Raw genomic sequence first — 23,033 nt, 5'->3', positions numbered from 1 at the left:
TGGATGTTAAACGTACCGTGGCGTTATATATACAAACAATTATAACCCGTAAAAACAAAGTTTTTCACTATAAATCCTTTATATGCGTGGCGGCTAGAGTCCTCTCGTCCTCTGGCTTGAGATGGCTGCCACCTATGGGTCAGATGATTGCATGCCACCATTAAGCAATTGGTAATTAAATATAATATTTTTGTCCTAAAAAGTGTAAAATTTTGGGAAAAAAAATTCACGAACATTAATTGTCACGTACAACGAGTCTGTGTGCAAAATGTCAGCTCGATTGGATCACGGGAAGTGGGTTAAAAAACGACTGAAAGATTTGCACGGTCGTAAGCGCGCAAGCAAGCAAGTGAACTTAATATAAAGGATTTAAAAATATATTCGCCTGTGGAGGACGCGGGGATCGATCCCGCGACCTTTGGCATGGGAAGCGAGGGCGCTACCAACTGCGCTACTCCGCCAGGGCCTGTGGAGGTGTCACGCTCTGTGTAATATGTTTAATATAAGTTGTTCATAATAAAGGTTTTTGGGTTAGATTGCGTTATTATCAATGTGTCGCAACCCTCCACCACCCGACATCGCTAATCAGTAAAAAACGTGTCACGTTGACAAAGACAAATAGTTCACTACTTTAGCCCACCGGTGTGTTGAAGAGTGGATCCATAAGATTTACAATTTGAGTACGCCATTTCGCTGAAAATTACATCCAGCGTCTTCGGGCGATTTTCCAGAATAGTGGAGCCATCCACCTGCTTCCGGTCTTAAATAGTGCAGGATGATGTCATCATTGTTGAACCCCATCATGATTCGAGATCAGGGGTGGTGGTGTATGCAATTATGTAATAGATAATTTTATTATTATTTAGATTTGAACATCATAAAATGCGTATATTTTCGTTCAAAACCACTTGAATCTGACATATCTCAAAAAGAATAATATAGAACAATGGTTTTCGTTTAATTTTAGTTGCCGTTTAATGCTTATCCAAGAAAAAAAGCAATCTTATATTTTGAACGGTTTCTGAATGACACACTAACATGTTTATGGGGCGTTTAAAATCTAGATTTGGGGGCCTTAAAATAAAAAGTCGGATTTTCTGATTTTTCTTGAAAGCTACCAATGTACCAAATTTCATCTTTCTACCTTGTCGGGAAGTACCCGAGAGGCTTATCCATGTAGCACCTGCCCCATCGCTCCATATCCCCGGTGGATGTATGCTCGAGTACATTCCACGCCTTGACTGCCACTATAATTATTCTTGACCATCGGCCATCTAACTAAAACTTTTTTTTTACCAGGTAAGGCCCACTGAGCTATGTATCTCATTTTCAGATGCGACCTGGCCATAAATGATAATTCAACGAAGAGGCATATCACCTGGAAATGTATTTCAGCCAAACACATCACTCGAAACATCATGTCTTCTAGCCACCACGTGTCCTGCCTAATCCCACTAACTTTTCTGACCATTTTAAAGTATGTTATTGGCCTGTGTGTGTGTTCTCTAATCCATGCGTTCACATTCCGGTCCCACAATGTAATTCAAAGCATGCACCCGACCCCTTTCTTCTTTGAGCATTTAATTTTTTGTTGTAATAACAACTAATTAATACACACCATGATCCTAATATTAAGTCTTGACAATTCGTAGAAGCCTCTCGAGCATAGGCGGAGTTTGACTTCTATATTTGGGGGGGGTTTCGCTTTGTCCCTTACGTTATGAATGGCGGGTGCATATAATTAATTTATTTTTGTTAATCTTAATTGTAAACTCCTGAAAATAAATTAATAAAGGTGCCCAGTTTGGGCGGGGCATTGACCCCCACGAGACTCTGTCATGTTTGGGAGCAAGTTACACGTTCATTAATTCTGACCTTGTTGTTACAGTGCCACCTGCTGCTTACTAAGCGAGTTTTACCAAATATCCCCTCAATTGATTTCTTAATGTCTATTGAAAACAAGTAGTACACTTCCACTGATTTAATATGCATCAAATCATGCATTTTTTATTTTCCACTGAATGGCAAATTGCCTGGGATTTAAATGGGGTTCCCAATTATTGTGAATTGGTTATCTCAGTTGCCAATAATTGCACAGAGAAGGTTTTGTTCAATTTGAGCTTACGGCAATGTGGAATGATATGGTTTGCGGTTGATTGCTACGCAATGACCAACTCAAAAGCAGGCCATAGAAGAATGTACTCCCCCTGCCCAATGTGGATTAGTGGGAATTGAAGGGACCCTGAGATGTGGTTCTATGATGCCATTCTCCACAGGCCGTTCTCTCACAGGGGATAAAAGGTGAATAACATTGCTCTCCGTTAGGCTTCTGTGCATTTCCTTGTCTCATAACATAGAAATTACCCCCCCTCAATCATTGTAAGCTGAGTTTGTTTTATAAGGTCCCTCTGATGAGTTTCAACAGCACGTCTGTGTACACTGGCGATCAATATCGATTACGGCTAGTGGGTGACAGGTGGGGGCTCTTAAGTACTGTAATCGTGTACTATCCACCCCAACCACGTGTCTCGTGAAGGCCTGTATGTCGGCCTGCTGAGTGTGAGAATACATATTGTGGCATTTTACAGATATTCAAAATAAATGTGTTTCCATCGATCTGGAGGCCCCTCGTCTCTTCAAATCGAGCGTGCAACAAATAATAGTCTGTTATAGTTCATTATTATTCCACTGCTAGGGGGTTGTTTGACCATACTTCACCACGGAGGTTAATGCGGGTTGGTAATTGGCAGGGGCCTCTGACCAGTTTAGATTTCCACTCGCCACTGATGTTAGCTGTGACCGGGAATCAGACTTCGGTTCCCGAATTCATAACACCGTGAGTCAACCACTACATGTCACTACTGTCCCAAATGCTAAAAAAAAAAAAATTCTTGACTCGAATCACACGGTTTGAAGCCTAGCATGTAGAAAATGCCAGATTTTTTCATGAGAACTACTCAGGGTGTGCATATTCCAAGTTACAATCATCTTCTCATTGTACTAAAGTGGAGGATGAGCCAAACAGAACAAGCAGGTCCCTTGCTGAATGAATCGTGAGACTCAGTGAGGCATCCCTGTGTATGAACTGGACATTCGTGTAATTATAATTGTTAACATTCGGAGCAGTCAGTGCTGTAGCATTGAGGCTGGTGAGCCGAGTTTGATTCGTGACCAAAGCAAACGTCGGTGACCAGTGTGGTTATACATGGTTAAACCACCCATTAACTGACAGTGTGGGAAGTGATTGACTGACAAAGGGGGGATGGACAATTAGTATTTTCTATCATCAATGTCACTTTGTGGGCAGAAGATGGCAGCACATCAATTCCATTGTTATATTATTCTTTGCTTCCCACAACCACAAATCCACACTGACTAGGTCGATGACGCATTATCAGATAAGCCCCATGACCGACACAGCGTGGGGAAGCGCTCATCAAGCAGTGGAGTGACTAAGGTCTGTAAAACGTTATTGCGAATTATTTCATGGTCGTTAATATGAATGTCGGCGCGTAGTTAACGTGCATTTCTCACGGTCACACACACGTTACGTTCGGGTGATCAACTAAACACTCGCTTTGGCATAACCTATTACCTCCTAATGTCTGGCAAACTGGACCATGCGCATGTGGTGGCTGCAGTTTGGAGAGGGGGTGTTCAACCGAGCCAAGCTCATGAACATCGGCTACGTGGAGGCCCTCAAGGACGCCCCCTACGACTGTTTCATCTTCAGCGACGTCGACCTGGTGCCCATGGACGACCGCAACCTCTACCGCTGCTACGACAACCCCCGGCACTTCTCCGTCGCCATGGACAAGTTCGGATTCCAGTAAGGGTCAACACCAGCCATGTAGTGTCGGGGGGGGGGGGGGGGGGAAGGAGCTGAAGGGGAATAAGCCCACCCTGATGAATGGCCCAACTAGTCTAAATTCCTCTTCATCGTCGTCATTATCAACCATGGTCAGTCCACTGCTTGTTGAAGGCTTTCCCCAAACCGTCACCACCACTTGGGATCCCGCGATGCAAAAATCCAACTTCGCATCCCCTCGCACAAACCGATGTAATCGCTCAATTTTATTGGCGGACGTCCTCTTGGATGCGTTCCATTCCTTGGCTGCCATTCCGTTATTGTTCCTGACAATTGGCCATCATTTGTGTACAGGTCCTCGTGTGTAAAATTGCACGCAATGTTGTGTACGTCTTGTCAACATTGCGGGTGCATAGGCTTACCAAAGCATGTATGTGAACACCCACACCAAACAATTTATTACTAAGATTCTATATCAAGTGTAAAAGTAGCGAACCGAAGAATGCCGCAACATTTTTTAATCGCATTCGTGCCAATGTTTATTTTCAGCCTCCCGTACAACTCGTACTTTGGCGGAGTGTCGGGCCTCTCCAAGGCTCAGTTTGAGAAGATAAACGGCTTCCCCAACAACTACTGGGGCTGGGGCGGCGAAGACGATGACATCTATACCAGGTGAGAAGCCGGGCGGCCGAGCTGCAAGAATGCCCCTTGGTGCTGCCCTGGCTGCCCCGCATTGTCGTTGTTGATTCCGGGCCCTGGTGGTTTTGTCCCGGGTCATGCCCTGGTGGTTTTGTCCCGGGTCATGCCCATGGTGTTGCTCACTCTGCTTCTCTTCCGTGTTTCCCTGCCCCTGACTCGGGAGTGCTGATAAAACACAAACAAAAAACGTCCACCAGGCATGAACTTGTCAGAAAAAGTAATGCAATAATACGTTAAAAGCAATGTATTATTATGTGAAACACCTTTGTGCAGTATAATAAACGGACAAGAAGCCCCCTTCCAATATCTGCCACTCCATTATTTTTTTCTTACATATCCCACCAGCAACATGACCTTCTGAGAGTCATTTTTGTCAGCGGCTTTGGTGTCATACAAGAAAACCCTGGACTAATTTTAACATTCATTATCTAAAGAGCTTTCTTGAACCATCGCTGATGTACTGCCATGGTTGACTGCGTAAGGTGCAAAATAGGTTCAACATACGTATAGGCAAGGACCCTCTCTTTTCAATATGGGTCCTAGTTCAACGCAAAACTATATAATACATCACGCAAAATAACCATGAGCATTATTGTGGGGAATTATGAATGACAAAATAAGTAAAAGTACAAAAGCTTGTGGAATTGAGTACATCCATTTAATTTGTGACAAATGGCATGTGGAGTTGTACGTAATAAGCTGTTCATATTTATTGGTGTTGTAATGAAGCAACGCGATTATCTGGTTCCCCTGTACGGACACATTCATGTCAATAGTAGCAAGGCTGGGTTCTGATGTGTACTGAAAATTTGTGGCTAGCAGACCTTGGCATTAGAATTTAGCGACTGAAGGTATTGCCACGAAAGAATGCAACTGTAAATTATAGTGAGGGGCGACAGTGCATTATTACATCAATGAATGTGCAGAGGACATCCTTGGTGAAGAATATGGTTCTGTTTATTTCTCTTTTTTCTTACGCAATCGTCACTGCAGCTCTTATAGAGTTCACCTTTGACGTCCACGTATCAAAATAATTGTTCTTCCACAGCAAAAAATTAACAAAACCTGAGACCTATCTATATCCCCAGAGCGATGGCATTGACCTGTTGGTGAAACAGTCCATTAAACTTGAGCATTCCACGATTAAGACTGGCCAAACAAATCGGCAAGTGGCTGTAAGTACGTTTGCTCAACGATCCTATTGACAGTTGTTACTCAAAGTATTTAACCTGCATAATCCTTTGAGATGGGACGGCTCTTTTTCAGTGGGGTCCCAAGTCCTTAAAGCTTGCAAGACCGTCTCTGTGGAGTTGTCTTTAAAGGGAAAATATAAAATAGACAATGTTTTGGGAAATGTCCCAGAACACCACCTGTTGTGTATTTTATTTTACTTTTTTTAAGGCCACAGTGTTTTTGAAAAATGTGTGTTTTTGGTTTTTGTGTTTGTGCACCACTGCCAACTCAACATCGCCAAATTATTCTAGCCAAACTAAACATAATTTTGTCATGTCCGTTGTGATTTGCGCACTGGTACCGACAATCATATTCGCATGCGGATGCAGCACACGATTGGTTTCAAACAATATGCAAAAATGCGTAAATTGTAGTTTCATTAAAATAAGTATTACGTATTGCGTACATCACGTCAGTGTACATAATCTATGTAAATGGTGTCGTACATGAGACTAATGTACATAATGTATGTAATGCATTATGCATATTGGGCGAATGTCCACGGCTTGGGCCTTATTATGTACATTAGCTTAACTTTAGCTTGATGAACACATACCTGTCAACCCCTTATCAGTGCCTACTTTATGACAGACCAATTCAGACCTCATTGGCCACACCGTGCCCTTATAAATCTCAACGTTTATCCCACAAAGCCCGTATTGAAACGGCTGTACACCATATTAACCTAAACATTTCCCAGGACAAGAATACGGGTAAACCGTATGGGTTGACAGGTATGTAAACATAAGGACCAAGCAGTGGATGCCAGCCATTTTGTACATGTGCAAAAATACATCCACTTTTCCTGAAGAAGTGCATTGTGGTCCTCTTGTGTTATAAGGTTTTACATCCCACGCTGTTATTCTGTTATCTTGGGGTTTTTTAAAATCACCATCTATAGTTTTGATGTGTGAGTAGGTTTTATTATGAATCCAGGCAGCATTGCAACTTAGGGCTGCGTGACTCATGGCGAAAAGATAGCTGAAATATGAGCTGTGGAAAATGACCACGTGAGCTCAATAGAATGTCTGGGGGATGGGGGGGTTATGTGAATTTGAGGAAGTGGGTACATTTTGCTTATCTGCCACCGTGCAAAAACACATGCAGTTATTATTACGGTATTATTTATTGTAGATGTGGTAAGAGACAGGAATGACAAGAACCACCTATGTTTACAGCAGCTAAAGCAGAGTTTTTAAACACACTCAGGACTGGTACTTGCACTGTTGCACATACGCTCAGTGATAAACGACATAGATTGTAACAACAATACTGTAAATAGGGCATAATGAATAGCGGTCACATTGTAAACTGTCCTGTGTAACCTTCAAAGGCTGTTGGGGCAAGTGCTGTTAGCGAGTAGTGCCTATGAAGGCCGGCATGGGACACGAGGGGGTGGGTGGCTCGCACCACGACCGGCCACCTTTAACTCCCCAGTGGTGATGTTTGCACGCCACACCAGGTAATCATTTGAGGCTGAGTTGACCTAGGGGAAGCCCAGAATCCATTCAGATAATCGTCACTGGTGTTGGTCATGGGCTAGAATCGATCGCGGGTAGCCGGGTTGGCAGCACAGAGCGCTAACCATTGCACTACTTCTCCCGACAAACACACACAAGGGCACGCACGCACACAACAACAACCGCCATTCGCCACTAAGTGGCGGTGATGCAACCACGATGCTTGTGCCAGGCTGTGTGCACGTTGAGGCTACATGAAGTGTCGAACGCCCGCTGGCACGAGGTCACAGGGCAGAACCAGGTGCCACGGGTCGACTGACTGAAATGACTGACTGCACCACCTGTGCCCCCTACTGTGACAACTTGCTGTGCTCTAGCCACCTGGCACTCCGCTCATTGTTGTGAGCGTCGCTCCTCCACTCTCCATTGTTGTTGGAGGGTGACTGCCTCCAACTACCCAGTAGCATCCTGTACGAGCATCCTCCACAGAGGCCGATCTTGACACTGCTGGTACCAGTCATCGGCAAGTCCACTCAGCTCCACATCCTCCTGTACCACATCACCCCATCTCTTCTCTAGCTCGTGCCGTGCCCGTTTAGCCCCCTCGATCCAGCCAAACAAAAGCTGTTTATGCATGTGGTAGCTTGGCATGCGGACTACATGACCCAGCCTGCCGGAGGAGCTCACTGATGGTACTTTGTCCAGATCTTTCAAGGATTTGTGAGCTCCTCACACAATCCAGCCTGGTTAAACCCAGGATGGATTATAGGCAGGCCAGCCTAAATGTTTCTAACCAGCGAAAATGTTCCATTAGGGGTGGGGTCCACATTTTGCAAGCGTAAAGAAGGGAGGGAATGACTGTGGCTGAGAAGATCTGAAGCTTCGTGGGGAGTGACAGACCAGGTAGCTTCCACACAGCGTTATGCAACCGATGAAAAGACAATGCCGCTCGACTGATTCGGAGTGAGACCTCTGCTGTCAAACCAGAGCTGATCATGAGCACACTGCCCAGGTATGGGAAACTCTCCACTCTCTCCACAACTGCCCCATCACCAATTGGGAGTTGTGGGGTGGAGTGTCCGATGGTACAAAATACCCAGGCAGGTGCTTAGTTTTGGTGGGGCTGATGGTAAGTGGAAAGCTCCAGGTTTAGCAGCAGTGCCTCTAACTCCTCCTCTGAGTGAGCAGCAATTACTAGATCATTGGCATACATAACATGGTTGAGCAATAGGGAGCCATCCCTTGACCGCACCCGGGCATCGATCAGCCTCCCATTATATCTGTACCAGATGTAAATTCCTCCAGTACAGCTATTGAAGGCTTCACGAACTTAGTGGTCAAAATAGATGTTAAATAATGTGGGAGCCAGAGGACATCCCTGTCACACCCCAAGGTGAATAGGGAATGGCTCCGACTCCTGGCCACGTAGTTTTACCCGGGCCCGTTCATCATCATGAAGGTCCTTAATGATCACGAGCAGAGGGTCAGGGACCCCGAAAGTACGAAGAACAACCCAGAGCTCAGGCCTACTGATGGTATCATATGCCTTGACCAGGTCAATGAAGCAGAGATGTAGGACTTGTTAGAATTCCCTACACCTCTGCTGTAGCAGACGGACAGAAAATATAGCATATGTGCAGGACCGCCCTTTTCTAAAACCGCATTGGGGCTCCGCAAGCCTCTCCTCAGCATGCCTGGCAAGGCGATGTTGAATAATCCTTGCTAGGACCTTTCCCGGAACACTGGGGAGTGAGATGCCCCTGTAGTTGTTACAGTCTGTGCGGTCCCCCTTCTTAAAGAGGGGGACCACCAGGGCATCCTTCCAATCCTGCAGAACCCGTCCGGTGGTCCAGACTGCTGTTATGATGTCATGTAGGGCAGTTTGTGCACAAACGCCACCCTCCCTCAGCATTTCGCTTGGGAGATCATCTCTGCCCAGTGCCTTTCCTAGTCTCAGACTCCGGATCGCCTTCAGTACTTCCTCAACAGATAGCACCTTAGCCAACAACTCACAGGGGGTGACTTCTTCTTCCAATATTTGAGGCACTACAGCCTCAGCAGGGTCATCCCCACTTTGTCCCATGATGTTTTCCAGGCTGAGGGATTTCCCCTGCTCCAGGAACTCCCTGAAATGCTCCGCAAATCTGCAAACCTGTTCCTGGGGGTCAGAGATTGGATCATCGTTCTTTCCCATAATGATGGTAATAGGTGTGGCGCTGCAGGTTACTTTTTGATAGAATTAAAGAGCGATTTGTGATCACGGGCCATTTCGGCAGACTCCATCTCCTCAGCAACCCGCGACCACCACCCATCCTTGCAGCACCTGACGGCTTTCTGAACCTCTGAGTGAAGGCTGCGGTAAGCCTCCTCATTCTCTGACGTGGGATGCTGTAGACGATGAGAATGGGCTTGTCACTTTTTCTCAGCCAGCCTGAACACCTCCTCTGTCAGCCAGGGTCTCTGGGGAGGTCTGTACTGTGTACCCAAAGCAGGCATTGCAGCTGCATGAGCCACAGTCCTAAACCTTACCCATTTTCCCTCGACATCAGGAGTGAGGGACGATGCCAACCCCAGCCACAAATGATGATGAAATTCTCGCTTGCAACTTTCATCAGCTATCTGAGACCAATCACACTGTGTTTGAATGGGGTTCTGGGTGTACACCCACCACTGAAGTGGAAGAATGGCAGGCGCATCTTACAGATGACAAGTCGATGATCAGTGGGCAGATCAGTTCCACGGTCGGTCCTGATGTCAAGGACATGGGCCTGCAGCCACTGTTCCGCCACTATGTAGTCCAGCAGATGTTCTTGCTTAGACCCAGCATGCATCCATGATGTGTGGATGTGCCGATGCCAGAAAAGCTTGTTGGTAATTACAAGCCCATGGGCTGCACAAAAATCAAGCAGCTTCCTGCCGTTGTTATTGAGCTGATCTGGCTCATTCCTTCCAATCACTCCAGACCAGGTGCCAGCATCATGACCAACTCGGGCATTGAAGTCACCCAACAAGATCACTCTATCCCGAGGGGCCACTTTAGCTAGCACCTGTGACAGGAGGTCATAGAAGGCATCTGACTCATCGGCCTTGCCTGCATTCCTCCACGGATATTCGTCTTCGTTGGGGGCATAAGTAACCACGACCACCACTCTTCACCTCTGGTTGATGGGAAGACGAGGCCAAAGTAGCCTGGGGCTTACAGCTTCCCACAACTCGCCACCACGCTCCCACGCCCTCTTCATTCTTTTGTTCAGAAGAAGAGCCACTCCCTGTTGTTTGGCAGTCTCCTGCCCCAAGTAGAGGACTGCCCACCCCTCATGGTGGCAGTAGCCAGAGCTGGTCCACCAGACCTCCTGAATACCATAGAGATCCAGGCGGTACCAGTTCAGCTCCCGACAAAGGAGTGGCAGCCTCTCCTCCGCAGTGAGCGTTCGAACATTCCACGTGACCACCCGTAGTGTTTTTTAGTTTTTTTCTGGAGGAGACTCCAGGGTGAGGATTCAGTCTCCTAGCTCTGCCAAATGGAGTTTGGCTGGGAGACGTCGTAGACGCCTGTCCCACCAGGGACTCCAGCACAAGCTTAATGAAATGTTTTCATCGTGGTTTTGTGGTAATTATATGAAGGTGGAGAGGTTACCAGCCCCTCGCACCTGTACAGAGCCCCCATTTGGCCGCTGTGGTGGTTACAAATGCCATGAGGGGAATGGACAATCTAAATTGGCCCTCCCCCCACGACACTGCCCACCACAGCGTTGTCGTCCAGCACCAACGAGAAGGTAGGGGGTTGTTTTTACCAGACGTGCATACATGCGCGCACACACATGCGTGCACATACACACTCGCAGCGCGAGGCTGACTCATTACATCTTGCGGAGGATCGCTCCGCTTAACAAAATAGTTCCACAGTTCACGTGAGAGTTCGCGTTTTAAGTCTATGTTAAAATATATATATATCTCGTGGAACCTGGTTCGTAAATGCGGATGTGCATAAGTCAAGGACTGCCTGGATAGCCGATAATGCTGACCTTGAATTCTGGGTTAAAACAAGTGTTTATGGTTGAAGAAACTGGTTGTGATTGGAGAAGCTGGTTATGACAGGGCACTGATTATGAGTTAAGAAACTGGATCAGACTGGAGAAGCATAATCTGGACAAGCTGGCCATTTCGAAAAAAGTATATATTAATTTAGCGAATGCTCTTTGACGCGACTTACCACAGTCAAAGCACTAGATACATTTACAATATTTCTAGATAAACACATGTTATTTGAGCGAACGTCAGCCCACATAGCCACAGAGCCATTTTGCAGCCTCCTCCGGCACGTGCAGGGCAATCGGCTCACCCGGCATACCCTGACACGTTTCCACCTAGCCAAGTGGAAGGTGCCATGCTGTTGAGGGTCGTGTACCAAGTGAAAATCGTACTGTGATGCTCACTCCACAAGCGCCTTGCCATTGTCATCAGACACTGCATATTGCCACTCTGTATGGTGGCTGTTAAAACTCCAACGTATATCGCAGAATGCTGAAACTTGGGTAGACTGACTGGTATACCCCATGAGCAATTTTGGGGGTTATATACATTGCAGACTGTATAAGAGGCAATGCGCACAGGACCACAGATAACAGAGGGCGGCAGCAGTTCGACGTCAACCAGTTCACATTTTACATACATTGCACAGCCATATTGTGGGTGCAGTGAGCAACAGACAGGGGTCATATTCAGCTATCTCGAAACTCTCTGCTTGGTCGTCAGAAACATGTGTCTCCTGTAAGCAGACGATGTCGATATTGTGTGAAGTGGCTACTTCATGAATGACATCACGTTTAGCCTCTGATATTCCTTCCACATTAAGCTGAAGAACACGGAGTGCTGGCCCCACAGCCCTGGAGCCTAAGCCCTGGACAGGAGGTGTAACTGGTGTGACTATAGTCACGTATTGGCCAGGATCATGACGATTCGGCCAGCTAGCTGCAGCTTTGGTTTTCCCAGACATAGCTCACATGACTGGGTACTTGCGGAGGACACGACGAGGACATAGCTGCATATGAACCTTATGGCGGTACCCCGGCTCTCGCATAATGTCCGTGATGCGGCAAACGACTCATCTCGAAGAGCTGTACACGATGCACTATTCAAAGTAGATTTTTTTATAACGGATTTTTTATGCTAAAGTTTGGCATTTCGACATCGCGGAGTAGCACTGATCTCGAATTCATTGGTACCCCAGTCGCGGAGTTAAGTACACCCCTGGATAAAAAGTGTCCCAGAAATCAAATATTTCATTGCCTCACCATTTTGTATTATTTGGTACCCCGAGGTACTGCGATATGAAATAAAAGTTCGTTTTATAATGCCAAGGCAGCTTCACTTTTATTTTTTATACATCATGCTACATTAGAAAAAAAGTTTTGTTGACTGGCTGCCCTCCTGGCTGGATTCCTGACTGGCTACTACTAAAGTGTGCGTGCACAGTAATAACATTACCGCGCATATCTGCGCGACACAGTCATCTCGCAACATTGATCCGGGTCCATGTGTAATGTAGCTCTGAGACTATATACACTTGGGTAACTTAGATAACTCTATTCTGAGACAACATAACTCTCGACTTCCAAGACTACAAGGTGCCCACTCCAGGATGATGAAAACGACCTGCTCCAAGGTGATGACGGCGACGGCAGTTCCCCCACAACAGCAGCCCAGAGCCCCGGTTCACGGCGGCTTTTATCCCCCTCACGACCTGGCCACACCCCTTTTCCCCAAGCCCTCTCTCATAGCACCTGGTCCTGTCTGTCTCTCCCCTTATTATAATTTACCACCGTTAGGTCCCGTGCTTCCCCTCACACGACCCTGTCAAAGCTTGTCACATCAATCATTATTAGCGACCACTTAGGTTCCATGTGACACTGTCTGTTCCCTACGTTAATTAGTAACCATGGCTATGGGGAGCCGTACTGTCCCTACATCACCCCGTACTGCCCTTACACATGTAAAGACAGTAGGAGGGATAGAGGGACAGTGTGGTTCCCCGGGACCATGGTTACTAATGGATGTGCTAATGATGATTGATGGGACAAGCGTTGACAGGGTCACGTGAGGGGGAGCACGGGATCCAATGACGGGAAAGTGTAATAAGGGTGGAGATTGACAGAGGCAGGTGTGGTGAGGAGAATTCAAGAATAGGTGCGTGGTCGGATCGGGTGAGGCACACACCGGACCTGGGGGCTGTTGGTGTGGGGAATCGCCTTCGTCGCCATCACCTTGGAATGGGTCATCTCTATCGTCTTCGTTATCTTGAGACTAGAAGCTATGCTATCCCAGAATAGAGTCGTCTAATTTCCCAAGTGTATATAGTCACTCGTGGTTACTCGTTGAGTTGTCAGCGGACTTTATTCATAATAAATATACAGAAAGACAAGACGGTGTCTCTGAGAGCTACATTACACGTGCATAGTACAGACATCACGCCTACCCACCCTCCACCCCGGCCATGGATCCCGTGCAAATGCGCGACCAGTGCTATGGTATCTAAATAAAAAAAAAGGTTGTGTGCAAATATTACACTAAGGATCGTGAAAATAAGAAGGAAACAATAAAACTTAATACTACCAGCCACAAAGACCATACCACGTGGTGTTTATGCCATCTATGCCCCGAGTCTTGATGCCGAGTGTACCGAGCTACTTCGACAATATGAGCAGTCTGGCTACCTGGAGGTAACGACTCATCTGATTGGTAACCTCAACATCATGCGGCGTTCTCGCTGGAAGGAACTCGTCACCAATGCACACTTCTGTAAATGAAGCAGGAAGGGCCTGAGCAACTTGTCCGCAAGCTCGGTGCTGCCCAGTGATCACCAGGGCGCAATCGACCACCGGTTACACCAAATCAAGTCGCGAGTCACTGGGTGCAGGTTGCCAAAACCAGCTGGACCAAGGCACATGAGCTTGATGTATGCCACGAGTGGCGGAAATGCCTGCATCTTAGCTTATTAAACAGCCTCGACATAGCACGGTGTGCTCGCTGGGAAGAATTTGAAAACTTTTTTTCTGGTTGGCAGGACGCTAAGTCCGGAGGCAGACAGTCATATCCAAAGGAGATTTGGGCTGCTCATTAGAAATACATCTAAAGGGGAAATGTATGTCTTGTACTGATTAATGTATAATATAGTTACAATTCTAGTTTGTTTGTTGAACCAGGTGAGAACTCAAGATATCTGGACCCCTCTCACTTGAAAGTGGCCTAGATCACCAACACGAAAACATAAAGTACAGTGATTGGGTGTATTCACTGGTATGTTAAAAAAAGTATAGAATATGGGATTTATTCTTCGGTCCCTTTCTATCACTTCTTGATGTAGGTGAAGACGACATGTCTGAGAGTGTTGGCTTGCACAGAGTGCATAAACAAGGTCAATTCCGAAGCAACAGGTCTGCACTAACGCTCACCGCATGTGCCGCCACCAGACTGAGTCGTTGTTTTGGTCGTGGCGCACAGCGTCGCTCTACGTGTATGCCGAAATTGGACCATTCGGTATGGCAATTCGGCTCATGGTGAATTACTCGTACTGTATATATACGGAAAGTGCAGCCGTGCCGAATTATCCCCAATTACGAATGATCAAATACCGAAATAACGAAGTTTTACTGTATTGTGATATCTTAGCAATGAATGTTGTTTGTACCTCCTAAAGGGTGCAACCCAAGTTGTGATGTTGCAGGCAGGATGGAGTTGCATTTTCCACTTTTGTCTTCCCCCGCCACCCCCACAGAGTGTCTCTGGCTGGAATGCACATCTCTCGACCATCGGGCGAGATTGGCCGATACCGAATGATAAAGCACACGAATGACAAGAACAACGAGCCGAACCCACAAAGGCGAGTTGGACCAGCATCGGCTCAGCGCGTGGTGTGCGTTGCGTGAACACAGTTCATATGCGTGAACACAGTTCCGTTGCATGAGCAGAAACGAGAGGCAAATAAATGGCATTGTATGGAGTCCTATGATCCTTGTGAAGTAACACAATCGTATTGCTTTTAGACCAGGAAGCCACGATATATACCGATTAGAAATGGCCAACAGCAAGCTTTAAATGAGGTGATCCGGTGTTCCCAATGCCCCAATAATGAGCGGTAAATGAATTGGATCATTGGAAGGGTGGTGGGTAGGTTGGTGTGTGTGTGACTGGTGGGCGGATGAGTGTGTACGTGCACGTATGCACACTGTTGGCATCAGCACGCTGCTATAATCTGCTCAGTGCATGCGCGTGTCTGTGTACTGTGCGTGCACCCGTGTGTGTGTGTGGTGCGTGCCTCGAGCTGCCTGTGAGAGCCCAGCCTCTGAGCCGCTCAAACAAAAGTGCTCCTGGTGGACGGCTGCTGCTGCTGCGAGTGCTGGCTACGCGTGTGCTGCTTGCTGCTGCTGCTCGCTAGTTTGGTGGTTTTGGGGGGGAAGTAATGTTTTTCTTATTCTTCTCCGTCGTCTGTCTTATCCCCCCCACCACCACCACCACACCCCTCTCTCCCCCATCCTTGCTTGAGTGTGCGTGTGTGCGTCTGCCATCAACCACCGCCGCCGCCGCTGCCCGGAGTCGCATGCGCGAGTGTAGTTTAGAGGCCGACCAAAACTGAATTTCTGGTTTCAGCCGAAAATTAAACCAGACCGAAAGTTACAAATTTACTTTTGGCCAAAACCGAAAGTAAACCAAAAGTAAACCGAAAGTAAAAAATTGACTTTTGGCCGAAACTATGCCAAAAGAGGCCATTTGACAACTTTCAGCGCCGAAACCAAAACCAAATTTCGTTCGGCCTCTAATTCTTGGTGATGCGGTCGTAGGCACCGTGTTTAGTGGACTGCGTTGTAAACCCAGTCACCCGGGTTCAACACCAAACTATGTCTAACAGTGGTGATGATTATGCTGACTGGTCATGAACCTCCACTCGGTTTATTTAGTCCTAAATGAGTATCTAATGCATTGTGTATACACCAGCACTCGAGAGACAAAGGTGGCCGGGGAAGGTTCTGGCCACACCCACATGCTCATGTGCCATTCCGGCCCTCATAGGTGCTTGCAGCACTTTCCACAACCACCTTTGTAAGTTACATGGCGAATCTTTGTCTTTGCGTGTGCTGTGCGTGTGCTGTGCGTGTGCTGCGTGTGTGTAGGTTCAACTTGATTCAGTCAACCAGCAACACGATGTGGAAAGACGGCATCAACTCACTTCAGTACTCGCTGGTGGAAAAAAAACTCGACCCACTCTATACGAACGTCACGGTGAACGTCGGCAACCCTTAGGAGTAGAGACCCAATGTGTCCACCTTTCCAGGTTTGACTGGTATGACCTGGGTTTGACCCAGAGAGTCCGGGAAATTGGTATCTGTTGTCAGGTGGCAAGAATTGAATTTTACCGAGATCTGGTGGCGTCGTGTTAAACTTTCTAACAGCATTCCTGTCAACCCCTTATCAGTGCCTACTTTATTACAGACCAATTCGGACATTATTGGTCACACTATGCCCTTATACATCTCATCGTTCATCCTAGAAAGTCCCATCACAAGGGAGAAACACAAATATAAAAAGATGTTGCCCATATTGAAACAGCTGTACGCCGTATGGGCATGAAAACTATTTTTCCCTGTACAAGAATATGGGTTGACTGGTATTTAACAGTGCACTGCACAGTCTCGATAGACCTCGGCTGACTGAAAATGTCCGAGTTTGGTCTCTGGAAAGTAAAAAGGGTGACAATCTTCTCTAAAGGGACCTCACTATATATCCGTGGTCATTTATTCCACAGATATATAGTGAGTTGTGTTTATATTGTAAATTAAGTATTCTAAATTCAGTGGCAAAGCCTGGTTGGCATGAGCCCCCTCCATTTTTTTTGTAACCCAGAATCTGGGCCCCACTGACATGTAAGCAACGGTGCAGTTTCACCACCTGCACACTTGATAGCTGCGCCAATGATTGGATTTACATGCAAGGTGTGAGTGCATTGTATAAATTACGGTTCGTTTTTGTTTTTGACCTGGCCTGAGAGGCTCTGTATTTGGGGTCAATCGCGGGGATTATAAATGCCCGAAAAATAAGAGTAGGTTCTACCCTTTCTGGCAATACTACAGGTATTAAGATATTCAAACACCAAATAGAAACCTTTTGCAAGGAAATAAAGTCTGTATTAACCACACGTACTTATGTTGAACATGCAAACAAACTCTGATAATATATGCATTATCTTTGAAACTGATTGGCCTACACCAGAGACAGCCTTCTTTATTGCCTAGTCTCACCGGGGTCAGACCAGAGAACGCCAAAAGGCGAACAGCACAAAGGCAGTGCAGGGTGAGCAGCAGACTATCCCGAGGGTGAGCAGCTCCTCACCCCGAGCTATAAATGCTGTGATACGTGCATTGTCTTTGTACTGTTTGTATGTTCACCACAATCACGTGGTGAATACAGACTTCATTCCTTGCAAAAGGTTTCTATTTGGTATTTGAACATCTTAACACCTGTTTTATTGCCAGAAAGGGTAAAGCCTATTCTTATTTTTCATACTTTGATACTGACAAAAAAGGTATCATGATATAATTGCCTCCTGTAGCGATATAGAATCTGCTGAATATAGACAGTGGCTAATAACAATCCTTGTTAATACATATTTTTACTTTGTAGAATTTATTTTTATATTAATGCTGATGGAAGGTCTCTTCATAAACACACTTTTCAGCGTGATGAAGAATGGTCAAATAAGTTCCCACGACCCCCCGCACGGCACGGAGACACCCTCGTCCAGCAGGGGATTGACGTGGCTGTACATGTACATACTGAATGGTACTTGGTGAATATTTGGTAAAGACACTTGGACATTAAGACATATACATAAGAATCCAAAATAGTTTATGCATTTTGTCGAATTACCAAGTATTTAACTATCTATGTTTACCTGTGGTGTATGTATCAGTGTTGAGTCCAGGCTTAGTTAAAGGGAAACATGATCAAAGTGAAAATAATCACTAAAGTCTACCAGTATGATACAAAGTGTTGAGTTGTTATCTCTTCATACCCATACAGGTTGTATTATGTGAGACTTTGGAAAGATTTCAGACATGGGGTGGAATTATATTTTCATCGGTTTTAGGAGTTGGAGAAAATTAATGTCATCCTCCACTGCCTTTGGAATTGTCGCTCAAAAGCACAAAAAAAACAGACTTGTTTTTAAATCCCGTGCAATATCGGGCATGTAATTTTGTAAACATTTAAAGTGCATGTGGGCAGTAGCAATGTTTTCATCTGAAAATATTCTGATTTATAAAATGTGCTGGTAAACATATGTAAAATATGGCCTTGAGCCAGTTTGGTCTACAAGAATGTGTATTAGCCCAGAAATATGTTTCTTTATTTTGTAATTTGCTTCCTAAATGTTAGTTGAGACACATTTACTGTGTTGTCCTTTAATTCCCACAGCTTTCCATTAGCCAAGCTTTGAGATTCTCAATCACTGGGTTCGGGTCCCTGAATCCCTTAGCTCAGAGGTCGACAACCTGCGGATCTTTAAGGACTGCTTCGTGACGTTATTTATCAAGGAACGTCTCGTATTCACGTGCATTGCGGCTCATAAAATATGGAGTTTTTTTTACCGAATTCGAAAAAAATGGCTGCTTTTGTTATTTTGGTTGCAGACCACTGACCAAACCCACATGTGCAGAGTCGATATCAAGCCAGTGGTGCTGCCACTGGGAGTGTCGTGGATGTCCCCAACCCTCTCAGCATTTTGAGATAAGGCCAAGAGACTCCCAAAACATTATTGGGTACAAGTTCAGTGTTTTTCAGTTTCCATGGTTTTTCCTGCCTTTAACAATGTGACGTCATTGATAATGATGACAGAAACTTTAAATGCATAAGGAATCGTTGGCTTCGGAGTCAGAAGCCAATAGTCGCATATATTTAGTATAATCAAAGCATAAAATGCCTCGTTGATCAAGTGGGGCTTGAAACTCCCAGATCCCATCTGCAATCTAACTTCCACAGAGTGTCTGGACCCCTGACTAGCATCACTGTCCTGTGCAGTGTTGATGGGGTAGCTCTTGCACAGTTGCACGTGCACACACACACACGTAAATGATCGTGCTGTTCTACAAGGACTAGAGAGCTGGCCTCAGTAAACTTGCTCTTGCAGTCTATGGATTTACGTTTAAATTACTTAATACATGTGAAAAGCGGTGGTGCAGTGGTGAGTACAATGAACTACGAACCTGGTGACCTGTGGTTGATTCCCCGCCCCGGCTAACGTCATTATCGAGTTATATCCGAACTAGTCGTGGCCTCCCCTCTTCAATAATTATCGCTACTAATAATCAGTGTGGGGAAGTATGATCACAAAACCCCCGTGACAGACATAGCTTCATCCAGCAGTGGATTAACAAGAGACTGGAAATTATCACTTGTTTTCAAACACATAAATGATAATCACTGACATAGATTCTCATGAAGTTCGAGAAAGACAAGAGAGCTGAAATTTGGCACAAGTAATGCTTCGATCTATAAAAATGTGTTTAAATGTATGCGTCAACAAATATGAAAATATAATATACATGCCAATTGATGTATCGATCATATTCTTAACAATGAACCTTACCGGTGGCTTACAATTGTTCGTGGCTGAATTTAACATCGACTTTTCGCTCAAACTGCTTTGAGCTTCATCAGGGGTAGTCTTCTCGGGAATCGGGTTGGTGTACGGTATTGGTTTTTTTATTTTGTTAATACACGTTGGTATCTAGGCCATGTTTCACAAAAATATATATTTTTTAAACATTTAAGCACATGTTGCTGTGGTGCAAGCTGTTCTTGTTGAACAATGTGAATAAACAACATAGCTAAGACATTTAATATTTGTTGGGAAAAATGTAACTGTAATAGACAAAACTGAACGAGTAACTGTAAAATTACGCTCCTATGCACATACTTGTGACTATATGTATTATGGTGTTGTGTTTTAAATGTATTTATATGTATAATTTAATCATTGTCAAAAGGTAGAAATAATTCATTATAACATCGTGTTCTACTCCCTTGGTGTTTTGGCCTATTGGGGCATGACCATTCCTTCACCAATTTCTTGCAGCAATCATTCCACTACCCGTACTCACAATCCATTCGATCTGGTTATCCTCTCATGAGCCCTGGCAGAAAATAATGTGTTTTTTTTATCTTTTGAACAATGTCCTTAGAATACATGAACATGCGGTATGGATACTTTAACTGATTTGCACTGTGTGGTGTGATGTGAGCCGTTTAATATTATTTTGTTTATTTGTATTTCTTAATGAAAAGATGATTCAGAATGTTTAACCATTCTCTCCAGGTAATCTTTATGATTATGGTATAATGTGGGCAATAGTGCGTGGCACATTCACAATAAAATTTGATATGGTGATCTCATGTTTGGACGAGAGCAGTTTAATATAATTTCTTACAGGTGTTCATCAGAGGTGCATCTTTGTCGCTGCCACTTTGTGCTGTCGCCGTTTACCGATTGACGAGAAGAGCAACTGCAGTGTCAGGGTCCCAGATTTGCCCAGTTCAAATATCTACAAATTGTTCAATTGGGATTACACACGGCAATCATCACCTCTTACTGGCACCTGCAATTTCCCCCGCACCACTGATCGGCACGGTTGGCTTCGTACGGCGAGAAAGAAGTTCATAATACATACAAATACAAGTTTGTAGGCCAGGTGTTGAGTCACGGTGGGGGGGGGGATACACGTTCACATATTTGAGATGCGATTTAAAGCTTTCTCAGGCGCCTTAGAATATTGGGCGCTATATAAAAAAACAATTAAAATCACGAAACTCATGTAGGTGCAGCCCTGTAATTTCTTGCTCACGCCACTGCTGGCAGAATGGCCTCTGCTAAAGGGATCTCCGTGACCCTCGTGATATAACGGGATAGGTGAATTAATGGATATCAAAAGTGAGTTTTTTATACCAAAAGGCAAACGGCAATAGCAAATGTTTGTTTAAAAATAAAAAAAATACTCTCAAAGTATGTGAAGAAAGGACAATACACATACATTCACTATTTTTCCTCCTGATGACGATCGTTTGTGTTGTGATCGAAACGTCGTAGTTTTTTGTTTCTTTTTTTTATTAATTTGAACCGATCTACGTGACTTTACCGAAAGACCCAAAGAATACGAATTCCTGCAGTCACGAAAGCTTTAAGTCAAGATGGAATAAATGTTATTAATTAACCTCAATTGTAAATACGTATTCATAAAAGTACTGTATATCAAAGGAGGCTTTGCCGGAAAACGCCCTTTTGTATTTCTAAGAATTCCATCTTCAGAAATGATTATGCGAGTATTTGTCAGGAGTGGAAAAAAACTTTTTTTTTCAGATCCGAATTTGAGGTTTAACGTTAGAACCTTAATAAACCTAATAAACATCGTGGTTTTATTCGCAATACTCCCAGATCAGTACTAGTCCTCTGACGAATCCATGTCGTCGCCTTGGACATAGAACTGCATTCGGCGAACGCCGCAAGTTGCTCTTGAGGCAGACCAACTTCTCCACGGAACTGGGCGCCAAGCTGTTCCTGAGCTTGCTGTGTATGAAGCCCATTTTTGAGAAGTTGCGCTCCGAGGCTGCAGAGGATATCGCCATCGTGAACAGCTTGATGCCGATCTTCTGAAGATCGGGCCAGGCCACGCCGTCAGACTGCCAATACGGCAAAGGTGTCTTACGTCCCTTGAGCAGCATAATTAATCTAAACCCGCCGGCATCCTCCTGCTGCGCCGAAATGACGTACTCGGTGAGCTGCATAAAGGGCGCCTCTCGTCATTAACTGCCGTCTCATCCTCGATTGGTGTCTCCAGTTAAATGTTCTCCAGCTCTTTTCGATTAGCCAGGCTCAAGCCCTCTCCAATGAAGCGAGGATCTAACAGATACGCCAGTCCATGGGCCTTTCCATACATGAACTGAAAGCGACATGCTGCCAACTTGATCAAGTAATTGATCTCTTCAGTGCTCGTATGACCGCCTTCGTGCAGCTTGGCAACCTCAGCAGGGAGGGCGTGAAAATCCGGCAAGACTTCAGAGACTAGTACGGAATCGGATTGATATTTGACAATCAATGCGTCGATGGTCGTGAGAATGACGAGGGACATCTGCAATAGAGAGACGAAGTTGTCGCTCGTAATGATGGTCTTGATTCGCATGCGCTCGGATTTTTGAGCTGCCATCCCCTTGATGAAGTCGCGAGCTGTGACAATGGAATGCAGAATCCTCTCCGACGACAACAGCGTCTCGCAACAGCCTTTTATCGTTCCCCAACGTGTAAGAGCCGGCCGGACTAATGCTCGAACGCCAGCGATCTTCTGTTCAGCCTGCAGCTGTGCCTTGAGAACGTGACTTGTGAAACAATTTGACCGTGTCCTTGCACCCCACTATGAACTCAAGCAGGTATTCAAACAGATAGTCGATCAAGGATGTGTGTTCTGATTGGCCGGCTTTCATCGTCTTCGTGGCAGACAATGTCTTTGACAAGCAAATGCAGAACATGCGACGTACAGCCTTGGACATCGGATGGGTGAGCATTCGAGAGCTGTTCCCACATTCTTGTTGGTGGATGTGTTGTCGGTGACCGTGCCAGTGAATATAGTCTTCAGATGGGACGCCACCACATGTTGAAGATCCGAGGCGATCCAGTCAGCGTTGTGGCCCTGCTCTCCAGTGGACACCGACTCGAGAAACAACGGTGTGGACGGCGATGTGATCATGTACTTCACAATCGGATCATTCTTGATGCTTGACCACGCATCAGATGT

At 45.4% G+C, this 23,033-nt stretch overlaps 1 protein-coding gene across 2 annotated transcripts in view; it reads left to right on the top strand.

Moving 5' to 3' along the window:
* LOC133351847 (beta-1,4-galactosyltransferase 2-like) overlaps nt 1–20,631 on the top strand; it is a 42,634-nt gene extending 22,003 nt beyond the window's left edge. The window contains exons 3-7 of one of the 2 annotated variants that reach the window (XM_061567411.1): nt 3,380–3,457; nt 3,642–3,829; nt 4,358–4,480; nt 14,975–15,079; nt 16,368–20,631. In XM_061567411.1, the coding sequence (XP_061423395.1) occupies nt 3,380–3,457; nt 3,642–3,829; nt 4,358–4,480; nt 14,975–15,079; nt 16,368–16,497 (624 nt within the window). In that variant the 3' untranslated portion in view covers nt 16,498–20,631. The remainder of the gene's footprint in view (nt 1–3,379; nt 3,458–3,641; nt 3,830–4,357; nt 4,481–14,974; nt 15,080–16,367) is intronic. The other variant, XM_061567413.1, reaches the window with a different exon arrangement.
* Nucleotides 20,632–23,033: the final 2,402 nt, after the last annotated feature.

This window comes from Lethenteron reissneri, chromosome 39, assembly GCF_015708825.2.
Source record: "Lethenteron reissneri isolate LAM-NWPU_2019-01 chromosome 39, ASM1570882v1, whole genome shotgun sequence".
NCBI lineage: Eukaryota > Metazoa > Chordata > Hyperoartia > Petromyzontiformes > Petromyzontidae > Lethenteron > Lethenteron reissneri.
Note: the sequence above shows the minus strand (reverse complement) of the source record. Positions and strands in the feature narration are given on the sequence as shown.